The sequence below is a fragment of the Panthera tigris genome, chromosome D1, assembly GCF_018350195.1.
Source record: "Panthera tigris isolate Pti1 chromosome D1, P.tigris_Pti1_mat1.1, whole genome shotgun sequence".
Taxonomy (NCBI): domain Eukaryota; kingdom Metazoa; phylum Chordata; class Mammalia; order Carnivora; family Felidae; genus Panthera; species Panthera tigris.
Genome location: NC_056669.1, coordinates 8,628,146 through 8,640,587, shown reverse-complemented (window position 1 = coordinate 8,640,587; position 12,442 = coordinate 8,628,146). Strand labels below are relative to the sequence as shown.

General features: G+C 39.1%; 1 protein-coding gene across 3 annotated transcripts in view; it reads left to right on the top strand.

The window, feature by feature from the left end:
- RDX (radixin) overlaps positions 1-12,442 on the top strand; it is a 95,014-nt gene that overhangs the window by 40,558 nt on the left and 42,014 nt on the right. For all 3 annotated transcript variants that reach the window (XM_042957703.1, XM_042957701.1, XM_042957702.1), the window contains exons 8-10: positions 813-909; positions 1,372-1,535; positions 6,088-6,218. In XM_042957703.1, the coding sequence (XP_042813637.1) occupies positions 813-909; positions 1,372-1,535; positions 6,088-6,218 (392 nt within the window). The remainder of the gene's footprint in view (positions 1-812; positions 910-1,371; positions 1,536-6,087; positions 6,219-12,442) is intronic.

Genomic DNA, 12,442 nt, shown 5'->3' with positions numbered 1-12,442 from the left:
CCCTCTCTCTGCCCCTCCCCCATGCATCCTCTGTCTGTCTCTCTCTCTCTCTCTCTCTCTCTCTCTCAAAAATAAACATTAAAAAAATTTAGGGGCGTCTGTGTGGCTCATTCAGTTAAGTGTCCAAGTCTTGGTTTTGCCTCAGGTCATCACCTCACAGCTTGTGAGTTCGAACCTTACATTGGGCTCCATGCTCAGTGTGGAGCCTGCTTGGAATTCTCTCTGTCTCCCTCTGTCTCTGCCCCCCCCCCACTTGTGCATGCTTTCTTTCTCTCCCCCACCCTTAAAATAAACTTAAAAAAAAATTAAAGATACTGAAAATTGTGTTTTTAATGTTATTCACAAATACTCATTTTTAAAGTAAAGAGAGGAAGGAAATAAAAAATTTTCATATTTAGTAACAGGTCTGTAAATGACATGAAAAGTTATGAAGACTTCTTTTTTCCCTCTCCTTAAACATTTTTAATAGTTGTAGTAGCTTGAATCTAAATAGAGCTAATACAGAACCCCAGGAAGCTCAGTTCTGCACTCTGGGTCGCTAGTGTTTTCTAGGTAATTTTAAGAAAGCAAGTGTGATGCTTTCAAGGCTCATGAAGCATTTATGAAATCCGTTGATAGTTATTCTTTGTTTTATGTGACTTAACTGATCAAGTTTCCCCTTAGAAGATAATGTCAGTAGTATAAGTAAGGTAATGCATTTGAAAGTCTGGCACTCTTAAGACTGGTCATTCAGCTAAATTGGCCTCAAAATGTTAATGAATTTTGCCTTTTGTTTCTTGCTTTTAAGTAAAGGAATGCTTTCATTTTTTAAGGTTAACACCTAAAATTGGTTTTCCCTGGAGTGAAATCAGAAATATTTCATTTAATGACAAAAAATTCGTTATAAAGCCAATCGACAAAAAGGCACCTGTAAGTAAAATTCTTTATGTTCTGTATTAACTCTTTTTTAATTTCTGCCACTTTGCTGTGATAATCATTTGAAGAGTGGCATCGTTCATTTATTGCTCCTGACTTGCTCTTTCCATAGTTTGACCTTCCCAGTGAGAAAATAATGAATGCTAGTAAATATACAAAGTTTTAATCTTTTTTATGACAAATATTAGAGTTTTATGTTAACTGAGATTCAGCTATAAGGTGGGTGATGTTTGTTAACAATCCTCATTCCTAAGAAGCAGTTAAAACACTTGTTCGCTGCTAGCCTTCCTAGTCCAGTGCAAATGTGGCATAGTCACTTGGAGGTAGGAAGTTTTATGATTTCTGAACTGTGTGTAATACGACATTAGGATTCATACCACATATTAAAATTTAGTGCATGTTATTGTGAGAGACACTATCTTCAGGAAGATTTTAATTCAGAAACTTTATGTTTAGGATTTTGTTTTTTATGCCCCTCGTCTGAGAATCAATAAGCGGATTTTGGCTTTATGTATGGGGAACCATGAACTGTACATGCGGAGAAGGAAGCCCGATACTATTGAAGTGCAGCAGATGAAGGCTCAGGCAAGGGAGGAGAAACACCAGAAACAGTTGGAAAGGTATGGAATTTAGGTCTGTGATGCGTAATTGAGTAGGTGAGCTAAAATTTACGAATGCTCAGTTTTTTGAGCATTCTCTGAGTTTACATTTTTGCATTGTTTTCATTGTATTAAAATTGAATGAGTGCTCTCCTTATCCTCTTCTGAAATGAGTGTGTGTACTCTGCGAGTGACAAATCTTTGACATGTTTCTGAGAGGGTAGCTTCCCAGGATTTCACAGATGTACTTTTTTTTTTTTTTTTTTGAACATACTTGCTTTTCCCTGACTCACTGGTTTGGGTACCATAGTAGTTTGGAATTTTTCAAGTTTGTTTCCCTTCTGACTTGTATTTCCAAATTTTTCAGGATAAGAATTGCTGAATATTTTGCTTTAAAGCCATATCAGTGACACTGTTGAACTGAAGTGAAAAGTCATTATACAGAGCAACACCAGGACCCCCGCCAGTGACACTGATGTTATCAACCATGGTTACACAGACTTTTGAAAAAGATACTGTTAAATATCCTAGAGAGTTCCTGAAGGGGACAGATACTGAATGAAAGCCTGTGGACGCTGGAACCAGATTACCAGAGTCCGCAGCGTTATTCCCAAATCTCATCCTAGATTGACTTGGGCTTTAAAGTTAACTTTCATTGAGGAAATCTTTGTGGTATAGAATAATACAGTCGTTTAAGAAATGAGTGGGTCCTAAACAAAACAAAACTGAGGAGCTCTAAACATATATAAACTTACATATTTCAAACATCTTGGAAATAACACGATTTGAATATAAGAATTAAATAGGTCCTCTGCTAGATAAAATTTTACTACTTCCCATTTTTAGTGTTTGTGTTTAATGTTTTTGTTTTGTTTTTTTCTTAAATGTTCTCTGTAATTTAGATAGCTCTCCTCAGGTTGTCTGCCTTAGAGAAGACTACTGTGTTGCCAGACATTTTTTTATGTAGGCATGAAACTTTCCAGTAATTCCTCACCCCATCATTAAAGATACTAACTTGGATTGACTGTGCTCTGTCCCTTTTCACTACTCTCATGTAGCTTAGGATCACATTGTGGTTTTAGGCTTACATGCTTTTTAAAGTGGTTCTTATTGGGGCTTTACTTTCTATATATTCATAGCCATCATAGCCTCTCCATTTCCCTCACAAAGACTAATTTTTTTCCTTCTTCCTTTCCTCCCTCCCTCCCTCCCTCCCTTCCCTCCTCCCTCCCTCCCTCCCTCCCTCCCTCCCTTCCTTCCTTCCTTCCCTCCCTCTATGCTTTCTCACCCTTACCCGTACCCTCTCTTTCTCACTTCCCATCCCTTCCCTTCCAGGCCCATGTCTAAGATCTCCTGTCATGAATTAAAAAAAAAAAATCACACCTCATACATATCACTCCATAAAATGCCCTCTGTTCTGCTTCCCTGTAATGTTGATACATGATTTCCATTCTTAAATATGTTTGCCTATTTGTCCTTTATTTCTCTCCCATAGAGGAGTGCTGGATGGCTTCTAGTGTATGTAGTGTGATTAATAAGTGCCATTTGGTGATCGTAGCGTATTTGAGTTACTCTGAAGCCCAGATGGAAGTGGAAGACTTGAAGTTTCCTTTCTCACGCAGTAACCATGCCGTGGTTTCTGTCTCAGATAAATTTTACAACCTTTCACTGGCAAACATTTACTACCTCGTACCGTGTAGGAATTTAGTCACCGTTTAATTCATTCGAGTTGCTCAGAGGAGGTTTTACGTTAGTCTAGCACACAGGGATCTGGCAGGTCGTTCAGAAACGGCGTGCCGAGCCTTCATCTAGTCCCCGCTTTCCAGATCAGAGAGAGAAAAATGACAGCCGTATGTGTGGAAGCAGTTGTGGTCAAGCCCTCTGGCGGAGTAGCCAGCAGTAGAGGGGGGAGGGGTCGCTTCGCAAGCGCTGCCTGTGCTGCCGGAGTGGGGAGGGGGCGGCAAGGCAGCCTCTCTCCCGGAAGTGCCGTTGTGCGTGGCCGTGTTCTGTCACCTGAACTCCCATAACTGGATTTTTGGCAGTGAAGGCAATGTTCTGTACCGTGGGTTGTTGGGCTCTGCAGTCTGTGCTCTAAGTTCTTTACATCCAGGTTGAATGATAAGTCCCTCTGTAATTCCTGAACATTTTTTTGTATGGCTAAAATCGTTACCAGATAAAAAATGGAGACAGTTTAGGGGCATCTGGGTGGGTGGCTCAGTCGGTTGAGCGTCTGACTTTTGATTTTGGCTCAGGTCATGATCTCACGGTGTGGAGCCTGCTTGGGAATCTACGTCTCCCTGTCTCTCTGCCCCTACCTGCTAGCTCGCTCGCTCGCTCTCGCTCTCTCTCTCTCTCTCTCTCTCTCTCCTCTCCCCTCCCCTCCCCAAATAAATAAATGTATATATATATTTAAATGGACACAGTTTAGAATCAGATACCTACATACCAGTTGTAGCTTAGCCGTGTGGTATTCTGTGTAATGGCCGGCTGCTTGTGTCACTGTGACCCAGCTTCAAGGTTGCAGAGATTTTTGTGAGAAAGAAAGACAGTGGCATACAGACATTTAGCCAAGTCCCTGGTGCTTAATAAGAAGTATAATAATGCTTAATATTATTAATGCATAGTCTGGATGAGAGCTGAATATAAGTTAGCTTTTACCCTTTAAACCTGTAATTGGGTTCATCTGATATTCTTTAAAAGGTAAGGTATTCTAAAATACTTTATTTTCTGCATGTTAGTGGAGAATTGAGAGTTTATTAATATGTTATATATGCTCTTAAACTAGAACGACTTGGTCAAATTAGGGTTTCCAAACCTAACCTCCGAATAAAAACTTACATTTGTGGCTTTACTTAACCACAGGAGGCTTCATGAGAAAATGCACCTTTACTAAGGCTTGAAAGTTAGAAATAGGCTTAGAGTTAGTTAGAGGGGGGTGCCCTTAAACTTCAGGTTTTGGCCTGATGTACTAGGTCACCATTAGCTGTCTGTCTTACTTCTTGTTGACTTGTTATAACTCTGCCCGTTTGCTCCAAAGCTGGAGCCTCTTTCTGTGGCAGGGGCAGTTAAATATCTAGGAGCTGCAGGAATTTTTAAGTTTAGGTTTATAGAGTAAGGGAAAAAAGCTTCAATGATAAAACTTTGCTAATGACTTTATCACAGACTGGAAATTGAGATTTTGTGCCTGAAATTCAGAATTGACACCAGATGGCAGTGATGGGTTTTGGGGGGAAATTTAGATGTACTCAGATAAGGATCAGACATGAAATCATCATTGATTTTTTTTTTTTTTTTTTTTTAATTTTAGAGAGAGGGTGAGTGCTAGCAGGGAAGGGGGCAGATAGAGAGAGGGAGAGACAGGGAGGGAGGGAGAGAATCCTAAGCAGGGTCCATATTGAGCCTGGATGCTATCCGGGCTATCCCACAAACCTGAGATCATGACCTAAACTGAAATCAAGTCAGACGCCCAACCAAGTGAGTCACCCAGGTGCCCAAATAATTGATTTTTTTTTAACTAAAAAAAGAAAATTATTCCCATTAAAGTAATGGGAATATTGAATATTGATTAAATTTATGAAATAGTATATTTCTGGCCCTCAACATAGAGTCTGACCCCTGGTAAGTTCTTGGTAGATGTTTGATGAGTGAATTTGGCTATATTTAGAAGAAACAGTCTCATTAGGCCCCTGGCAGATGCAGGAGATAAAACTGGCCATTTATATCAGCTTAAGTTGGTGCTACCTTAGGAATTAAAAATGTGTTAATTCATGTTAATGATGGAACATTCTTGCCTTCCCAGGTTATTTTACTTTAAACAGTTTAAGTAAAATAACCTTGTGTACTCCTTTTAAGCCTTCTTATTTCTCTCAACAAAAGTGTGCAGTTAACTCCTTTTGTGCTGACCTGTAATGTGTTGTCAGAATTCACCAAGTATGTAAGTGATAATTCTCCTAGCTTCCCCCCACCCCCCATTCAAGTCCACATGAAAAATATGCTTTGTATACAGGGATATATCTGACAGTTTTACTTTCCTAGCACTTCTGTAAATTTTTACCTTGAAAATATTTCCACAATGGCTAAGTTGTTAATACCTTTTTAAGCAGTCCTGGATGACATTTCCTGTGACCTCACAAAAAAAGAATGCCTTGTAATCCCGTGCATGTGCATATCACAGGGCAGTCTTGTATTTTCAACTGGGTGGTTTTTTGAGATCAGCTGAATGTAATGAAGACTCTTAAAATACTTATACTTAGGGGTGCCTGGGTGGGTAATTCCATTGGGTGTCTGAGTTGGGCTCAGGTCATGATCTCGCAGTCCATGAGTTCAAGCCCTGCATCAGGCCCTGTGCTGACAGCTCAGAGCTTGGAGCCTGCTTCGGAGTCTGTGTCTCCCATTCTCTCTGCCTCTCCCCCACTCAAGCTCTGTCTCTGTTTCTCTCAAAAATAAATAAACATTAAAACAAAATTTTAAATACTTACACTTAGATTTTTCTTAGTTTACTCACAGTACTTGAGTTTCACGTCAAAATTTCTACGTATTAGTATGTAACAAAGCAATTCTAATTCCTCTTAAGGGCACAATTAGAGAATGAGAAGAAGAAAAGGGAGATAGCAGAAAAGGAGAAGGAGAGGATAGAACGTGAGAAGGAGGAGCTAATGGAGCGTCTACGGCAAATAGAAGAACAGACGCTGAAAGCCCAGAAAGGTAGGAGCTTCTGTTCAATGTTGGATTCACAATTGTTCCTCTTTTGTCAGATGTAATATTTCCTTACTCTGTTAAATCTTTTTAAAAAAATTTTTTTTTTTTTTAACGTTTATTTATTTTTGGGAGAGAGAGAGACAGAGCATGAACGGGGGAGGGGCAGAGAGAGAGGGAGACACAGAATTGGAAACAGGCTCCAGGCTCTGAGCCATCAGCCCAGAGCCCGACGCGGGGCTCGAACTCACGGACCGCGAGATCGTGACCTGAGCCAAAGTCGGACACTTAACCGACTGAGCCACCCAGGTGCCCCCTTACTCTGTTAAATCTTATTTGTCTTGTAGAATAAGTCCACTTAGTTGTCAGATTAATACATACTGGAATCACATCCTAAACACATTTAACTGAGGCGCATAGAACGTTCCTGTGTCCGTGTGTTCTTTCTTTTTTATTTATTTAAACACGGAGCTGTTTTCATGTGTACCCTTATTAAATGTTGTAAATGAGTGCATATATTAACTTTTCCCCCTTACTGTTCAAGGTTCTGTAAACACACATTTTCACTACTTGCTAGCATTTCAACAAAAGCCATTTTATTCGTTGCTTTATGGATATTTCAGTACTTTAAGGCAGCTAAGTAATTTAAAGTGTTTTAAGCTATTCTATTATAAACTCCTTTGGGACTCCATCTCTAAAGTTCATTTTAGCATATTAAAAAAGTACACAACACATAGAAGTGTTTGTTTTTGGTAACACATTGGGAAGAACTACTTCCTATACAGAATGTAACCAGAATGCTACAGTGTATAGTAAGGAAAATTGGATTTAGAGAGTGGTTTATATTAAATAAGTCTAGGATATACTACTTAAAAAACAATTTTTTTTAATGTGTACTTATTTTTGAAAGTGAGAGAAAAAGACACAGAGTATGAGTGGTGAAGGGGCAGAGAGAGAGAGAGAGGGAGACAGAATCTGAAGCAGGCTCCAGGTTCCGAGCTGTCAGCGCAGAGCCCGATGCGGGGCTCGAACCCATGAACTGTGAGATCATGACCTGAACCAAAGTCAGACTCTCACCCAGGTGCCCCTAGGATATACTACTTTCAAACAACAAATAGCAGGAAGAACAGAAGAAAAAGGGTGTTGAGCAAAATAAGATGTTTTTCTTCTCAAGCATTAGTATTTAGTGAGGGTTGTAAACATTGGAAATATATACTATGAACTGGAATTAATAACTGCTTTCCTGAGAACGGTAGAACCAGCTTTTAGTTCTATTTTTTCTAAATAAAATAAAAACATTAAAGTTTATTAAATAATAACCTATTTAAGGTTATTCTCATTCCTTACATCAGGCTACCATGGTGGGGAGATACTCTGGAGCAGTGGGGAGGAGAATTTGCAAATGGGTAACTACGGGACAAAGTCCCAGAGATGGCTGTAAACCCACAAACTGGTTCATCATTCTGATCCCAAGAGGATTGGAAATAATAATTGTAAGAGAAGAAATGGAAAAACTCTAGTAGCCTTATTCTCACTCATTAGAAACCTCACTTCTAAGAGCTAGAAAATGCCTCAGTTCAAAGATCAGAGGTATTAAATATACTTGTTTGCAGGCCACAATGCAAGAGTAGGACCTGTTTTCTCACTTCCAACTTCATACTGTTTGTACCACTCCAGGTGCCTTTTTTGTTGAATAAAGTGGACACTTAGGAAGTGCTTTCGGGCTGCCTTCTAGGAATACAGAGAATCAGCCTGCGTGGCTCCAAGTCTTTGTGGTTGGCAGAAATAAGATGCATAGAAATACAGATAAAGGGAGGCCATATGTGCCTGATGTTGTGGACGACTGTAAGCAGTGCTTGGAGAGGAAGAATGCTGTCAGATGGAATGTGTGTTGTTCAAGGAAAAGTTGAAAGAAATTTATCATACTGGCATGACTCTAAAGGAAAGATTGAACGATACCAGTTTTGAATTTACAGATATCTTTTTCTGAGAGAATAGCTACTTACTCAGTCTTTCAATTTCGTTTATTTAGGATGTGTAATAAAAATACTAATGATTTACACACAGAGAACTACTCAAGTCAAGAAGCACTAAAGAATATAATAAGGAAGATAGAACCTAAGAAAGAAGGTAGAGTGTCCCAATCAAGACAATTTCCAATCAGTCATCTTAGGGCAAAGGACATCTAATTGTTTCTTGGTTTTGGTTTTTTCCTAATAATAAAGCTTTTCCAGGCTGTCCTAAAATCTTCATGATTGTCTTGTAATTTATGGTAAATTCTCACTCAAATGCAGTAACTCTGGCCGTATCTAAGTAATAGTATTTAGTAGATAAACCTAAAATTTTTTTGTTTGAGAAGAAACTTTTTCTATACTTCATTATTACCATTTTATTAAAAAAATTTTTATTACAGTCATTATTTGAAATGTGTTATGAATCATTGTACAGAACCATTCTACCATTTACATTTCCACAATTCATCACTGTTAAATTATTTATCTTTTTTTATTTAAGTTTACTTACTTATTTTGAGAGAGACAGAGACAGTGTGAGTGGGGGAGAGAGAGGGAATCCCAAGCAGGCTCTGAACTGTTAGCACAGAGCCCAACATGGGGCATGAACTCAGAAAACCGTGAGATTATGACCTGAGCTTGAAACCAAGAGTCGGATGCTTAACCGACTGAGCCACCGAGGTGCACCTCGTTACTGGTTTTTAAACCATCTCTGAAGATATTGCAGACTGTATTTGAGATATAATAGAGCCATATTTGCATTCAGTTACTGCTTCAGCAAATATCAAAGTGAAATCCCACCTTGAAAAGATAAACCATAAAAAAAAAAAGTAGAGTGATTTCATTCATTCTGAATATTAAGCATTTAGTGTGTACTAGGCACTATTGTAGGTGCTGGGGATAGAGTACTGAACAGATAAGGTTTCTGCTGTCCTGGAGCTTACATTTTTTGAGGAAAGAAGATAATAAAATTAACATAATAAAGATCATTTTATTTTTTAAGTGTTCGGGAGGAGGTGAGCATGATAGTGGGATAAAAGCAGTTGGGAGGGGGGCGTTTGTTTTATGTATACATTGTATACAAATAGGAGTCAAGCTTTAATTCTGTCATTGACTTAGAATGTGACCTTCAGAAAGTCATTTTAACTTCTCAATTTCCTTAGGTTTCTAATTTCTAGAATGGAAGGAAATAATCCCTAATTTAATTTTCTGAGACTTTTTTGGCAAGTTTTTTTTTTTTTTCATCTAAGTGTAGTGTACATGTAGTAATGTGCATGTCTCTTAGATACAAAGCTTAATGAATTTTTACTAAGTGAATTTATTCCTGTGGCTACCCAGAGCAAGGTACAGAACATTACCTCCACTCAGGGAACCTCCCTTATGTCCCTTCCCAGTCTTTTTTTCACCCCAAATGTGACTCTGATGTGTATCTTCATTAGAGTTTAATCTTACTTTTTTGAGAGAGCCCGCATGTGGGTGTGCACACCAACGGCGGTGGGGGCGGGGGGGGGGGGGGGCAAAGGTAGAGTGGGGGAGAGAATCTTAAGTGTCTCCATGCTGGGCATGGAGCCTGATGCCGGGCTCAGTCTCATGACTGTGAGATTGTGACCTGCGCTGAAATCTGGAGTTGGACTCTTAACCACTTGAGCCCCCCGGGCACCCCTAGTCTTTTAAATTTTTAGCAGCTTTGTTGAGATATGATGTAGAATGCCACAAAATTAATGACTTAAAGTATATAGTTTAATGGTTTTTAGTGTATTCAGAGCTGTGCAGCTGACCCCACAATTCTAGAATGGTCACCCCAAAGAGACCCCATACCCATTAGCAGTCCATCAGATTTCTTTCCCCAGCCTTCCCTCCCCCAGTGCTCATCTCCTTTTTTGCTCTGTAGACTTGTGGGTTCTGGTCATTTCATGTGAATGGAAAAGTGCAGAATGTGGTCTTCAGTAACGGTCTCTCATGGAGCATAATGTTTTTGAGGTTCATCCATATTGTAGCTTGTATCAGGCATTCATTCTTTTTTACAGCTGAATGACAATCATCGTATGGGTATCCTCCGTTTTACTTACTCATTAGTTGGTGAACATTTGGGTTGTTTCCACCATTTGGCTGTTGTGAATATGTTGCTGTGAACATCTGTTTACTGGTTATTGTGTATTCGTATGTTTTCATTTGAGTGTAAAGTTGGGAGTAGATTAATGGGTCATGTGTAAGTTCACGTTGAACTTTTTGATGAACTGCCGAACTGGTGTCTAAAACGACTATACCTGTCGCGTTCCCGCTGGCAGCGTGTGGTTTGTATGATCCATAGCCTCACCAACACTTGCTGATGTCAGTCTTTTGGATTGCGGTCATCCTTGTGCACTTGAAGTGCTCCTGTGGTTTTGATTTGCATTTTCTGAATGGCTAATGAAGTTGAGCATCTTTGTATAGGTTTATTGGCCATTTATATATCTTTTTTGGAAAAATGTATTTTCAAATTTCCCATTTTTCAACTGCGTTGTCTTTTTGTTGTTGAGGTGTTAGAGTTGTTTATATATCTCAGTACAGATATCTTATGACCTACCAGGTACAGGATTTGCAGATGATTTCTCCTGTTCTGTGGATTATCTTCATTTTGATGCAGGTGTTCTTTAAGCCCAATGATTTTAAATTTGGATGAAGTCCGGCTTATTTATTTTTCCTTTTTTGCTTGTGCTTTTGGTGTTAGGCTTAAGAATAGTGTTGCCTGTTTTTGAACTTTATATAAATTCACGTAGTTGGCTTCTTTTTCTCAAATCTTATGCCTATAGGTGTGGTTTATTCTTTGACGCAGCTGTGTAACATTCTGTTGCATGTATATCACACAATTTATCCATTCTCCTGGTGGTAGGAGACATTTGAGGCTTTTCCATTTGGGGGCTGTTGTGAAATAAGGCTGCTATGAACATTCTTAAACATAGCATTTGTGTATTAATTTGGAGAAGGTGTATACCCCTGGGAGTGGGATTGCTGGATCACTGCCACGGTTTATCAGAGATCCTGCCATCATTTCCCAAAGTGATTGTATCCGTGTTCGTTCCTTCCAGTGGTGAATGGAAGTTCATTGGCTCTGTATCTTCATTACTTTAATGACTTGTTATTGTCAGTGCTTTTTGTGTTTTTTGTTTAGTCATGATGGTGAGCATAGTGAGTCCAGGACATTTTCTTGATGGCTGATAATTTGATTTTGAGCACTTTTGCAAATGTTTACAGCTATCTGTGAAGTGTGTTTTCATGTCTTTTGCTTAAAAAATTGTTTTTAATTGATCTATAGTTCTTTTCATGAATTTTTAAAAGAAAAATCTCTCCATGGTTTACCTTTTTTCTCTCTTAATAGTGTCTTTTAATGAAGAGAGGTTTTTCATTTTAAGTTCCATTTATCACTTTTTTACTTACAGCTGTGAATGTATTATTTTTCACGCTTTACTTTTTTTTTTAATTAATTTTTTTAATGTTCTTATTTATTTTTGAGAGAGAGACAGAGCATGAGCAGGGGAGGGGCAGAGAGGGAGACACAGAATCTGAGCAGGTCCAGGCTCCGAGCTGTCAGCACAGAGCCCGACACGGGGCTCGAACTCACAGAACGCGAGATCATGACCTGAGCTGAAGTCGGACGCTTTATTGACTGAGCCACCCAGGCGCCCCGATACTGCTTTACTTTTCACACGTAGGTTCACATTCCATACATACGTAACCAGTTTTGTAGGAGTCAAGGTTTATTTTTTCCCCAAAGTATTTCCAGTTGACCCAGACCCATTTGTTACAAAGACTGTCCTTTTCCCCATTGGACTACAGCCATCACCTTTGTCACCAGTCCAGAAGACGGTATGTGTATGGATCTGCTTCTGGACTGTTCTGTTCCACTTACCTGTTTCTCTATTGCCAGTGCCACACTGTTCAGTTACCAGTTGTATCTAGAAAAACTTGAAACTGACATGTCTCAGAGATGAGTAATAGGTGTACAGCCAAGTGCATGCTCATGTACAGTAGGAAACACGTTGCAAAGACGAGGGCAGCTCCTGGGCTTCCAGATTACTTATATTTTAAATGATCTTTTATGACATTATTTGTTAATGTTCATTGTTAATGGCATTAATTGTTACACATTGCATACTTATATAAATCATCCTGAAGTTGAGAAAAGGAGAATAATGACTTGGAAACAAGTGACCATAGGGAACCATTTAGTTTATAACAGGA